The 3,157-nt window shown below is 45.2% G+C and overlaps 1 protein-coding gene across 1 annotated transcript in view; it reads left to right on the top strand.

Annotated features, from left to right (window-relative positions):
- Window positions 1-1,261: 1,261 nt before the first annotated feature.
- Window positions 1,262-3,157, top strand: part of ARPIN (actin related protein 2/3 complex inhibitor) — a 51,894-nt gene continuing 49,998 nt past the window's right edge. The window contains exon 1 of the mRNA XM_082256347.1: window positions 1,262-1,521. Within this exon, the coding sequence (XP_082112473.1) occupies window positions 1,430-1,521 (92 nt within the window). The 5' untranslated portion in view covers window positions 1,262-1,429. The remainder of the gene's footprint in view (window positions 1,522-3,157) is intronic.

Raw genomic sequence — 3,157 nt, 5'->3', positions numbered from 1 at the left:
ATCTTACTGACACTTACACTTTACTGACACAGACACCCTACTAACAATGACACCTTACTGACACTGACATCTTACCGACACCTTACTAAAACTGACATCTTACTGACACCTTACTGACACCAGGGGGACATCTTACTGACACTGACACCCTATTGACACTGACACCTTACTGTCACCCTACTGACACTGACATCTTACTGACACTGAAACCCTACTGACACTGACACCTTACTGACACTTACACCATACTGACACCTTACTGACACTTACATCTTACTGACACTGACACCCTACTGACACTGACACCTTACTGACACTTACATCTTACTGACACTGACACCTTACTGACACTTACACCATACTGACACCTTACTGACACTTACATCTTACTGACACTGACACCATACTGACACCTTACTGACACTTACATCTTACTGACACTGACACCCTACTGACACTGACACCTTACTGACACTTACACCATACTGACACTTACATCTTACTGACACCTTACTGACACCCTGCTGACACCTTACTGACACCCTACTCAAACTGACTTCTTACTGACACTGACTGACTGATCTTCATGGAAACCTCCCCTTACACAGGAGAGAGGAGACAGCTTTGCGGACTATACCATCTTCCTCTTTTCCCAGGGGAGAGAATGCTGCAGACTATACCATTTCCTCCTAGTTGCGGGGGAGAGCGCTCTGCAGACTATACCATATCCCTCCTAGTCCTGGGGGGGAGAGTTGTGCGGACTATACCATCTTTCAACGTTCCCGGGGGGGGGCGCTCTGCAGACTATACCATCTTCTTATTAATCGCGGGAGGGAGAGCGGTCCTGCAGAATATACCATATTCCTTCTGTGGGGGGGAAAGAGAGTTTTGCGGACTATACCATCTTTCACTATTCGGGGGAGACTTTATCAGTTTTACTTTATCATTTTCCTGTAGTCCCAGGGGAAGAGAACGCTGAAGACTATACCACCTTCCACCTAATCGTGGGGGATGGGAGCTCTGCAGACTATACCATATTCATCCTAGTCCCGGGGGAGAGCGAACGCAGAAGACTATACCACTTTCCATTTAATCGCAGGGAGAGAGAGCTCTGCAGGCTATACCATATTCTCCTAGTCCCGGGGGGGAGAAAGTCATGTGGACTATACCATCTTCCTCTAGTCCTAGGGTGAGAGCGCTCTGCAGACTATACCATACTCCACTTATTACCTTGGGGGAGACATTTCTGCAAACTATATGATCGTAATGTATTCCCGGACCATACCATCTCCCACTTAGCAGGAAATAGTATTAGAGATGAGAATCCTTCTCATTATCTGAGATCTGTCAGCCCACTCAGAGTCCCATCTCAGACTCCCCCCCTACTAGTTGGATCTCCCCGGGCTGCGTGTTTCTAGTAGCTGTCACGATGAGTCGGATCTATCACGATAGAGCTCTGCAGAACAAGCCTGTGCACGATGAGCGGGTGTCGGGCTCCTGGGAGCCGGCTGTGTGGCAGAGGTATGATGGGGAGGGGAGGCCGGGGCTGGGATCTGATCTCTGGGTGGATCTATAGAGAGATCTGAGCACCGATCTTCTCCCCACTTCCCAAATCATAACATGTGACCCGAGGCTGGAGGCCATAGTCCACCTTCTACAAAAAAAATAAAAATAAATAGAATATATATACAGTATAATACTTTTACATACGTGCAATTATCTTTTGCATTGGAGCATGCGGAGTATTGCAACAGTGATCAGTGGATGAATCCTGCAGACAGGACTGCTGCAATCTTCATTTTGTGGCTCCGCCCCTGACTCCACCCCATTTGCCCTGCCCATGTATACACCACTTTTTTTTTCTTTGTATAGCCCCAACTATGTGCGCTCTAGGGTGTACGTTTAGTAAACTGAGATAAGCCGAGATCTGGATGATCACGGCTTGTCTCAGAGCATTGCCGGTGTTCCGTGAGAATTACCTACCCGTGAGAAAAACCTACCCCTCGTCACTTCCGGTGCACGGCACTGTATGTAATGCAGCGGTTACATTAAAACAGCTGTGCTGCAATACGAGTCATCTCCGCTCCTGTCCCTGTCACTGCCCTGATCTCGGATAGTAAATATAAAAGCGGCGGCGGGTGTATGAGAACATAAATCACGGAGCCGAGAGCCGCTTTTATATTTACTAGCCGAGATCAGGGCAGTGACAGGGACAGGAGCGGAGATGACTCATATTGCAGCACAGCTGTTTTATGTAACCGCCGCGTGGGTAGGTTTTTTTCACGGTACACCGTGATATTTTCACACTAGTGCGCATGCGCACTAGTCAGCTCCTCAGCTGTTCCATTACTTATCCGGGGCTGTGAGCATGCGCACTGCTGTGCTGCTCAGCTGTTCCTCACAGGAAGTGACAAGGGTAGGTTATTCTCACGTTACACCGGTTTAAATTACTGAGAAGAGTAGTGGAGAACATAGTCTTCTCATCTCAATACACAAACGGCTTGCATTCACTGCAATAGAAACGGCCAGTTTAGTAACACATGATGTCACCTTATCACTGTGCTTCTCTTTGAAGATCTCCTCTTCCTGCTTCTCCAGCTCAGAGGTGGAGAATCAGGGGGAGAAGCTGTGTGATCAGAGGAAGAAGACTTCTTTCTTCCGATATATCAGCACCAGTGGGTTCAAAATGAATGTATATATTGTATGTATGTGTGTTTGTGGGTGTATGTCTATCTATCTATCTATCTATCTATCTATCTATCTATCTATCTATCTATCTATAGTTTGTGTATATATATATATATATATATATATATATATATATATATATACACACACACACACAATACAGTATATATATATATATATATATATATATATATACTGGTGTATGAGTGTGTGTATATATATATATATATATATATATATATATATATATATATATATATATATATATTGTGACAGGAAGTCAGGTAAATCTGTGGATGTTGTCACAGAGAGGAGATACCATTTCCACCTGGTTTAGAAAATTCACCAATTACTATAGGGTGTCGGCTGCAGAGGTAAGGACGTTAATTTCCTCATCCTGAACAGCTGATGTCTTTCAACGTCCTAACTAGGGATGCACCGAAATTTCGGCCACCGAAATTATCGGCCG

Source organism: Pelophylax lessonae (genome assembly GCF_965119305.1).
Source record: "Pelophylax lessonae genome assembly, chromosome: 4".
In the NCBI taxonomy this organism is placed as follows: domain Eukaryota; kingdom Metazoa; phylum Chordata; class Amphibia; order Anura; family Ranidae; genus Pelophylax; species Pelophylax lessonae.
The sequence above is the reverse complement of the archived record's forward strand: the minus strand, read 5'-3'. Positions and strand labels throughout refer to the sequence as shown.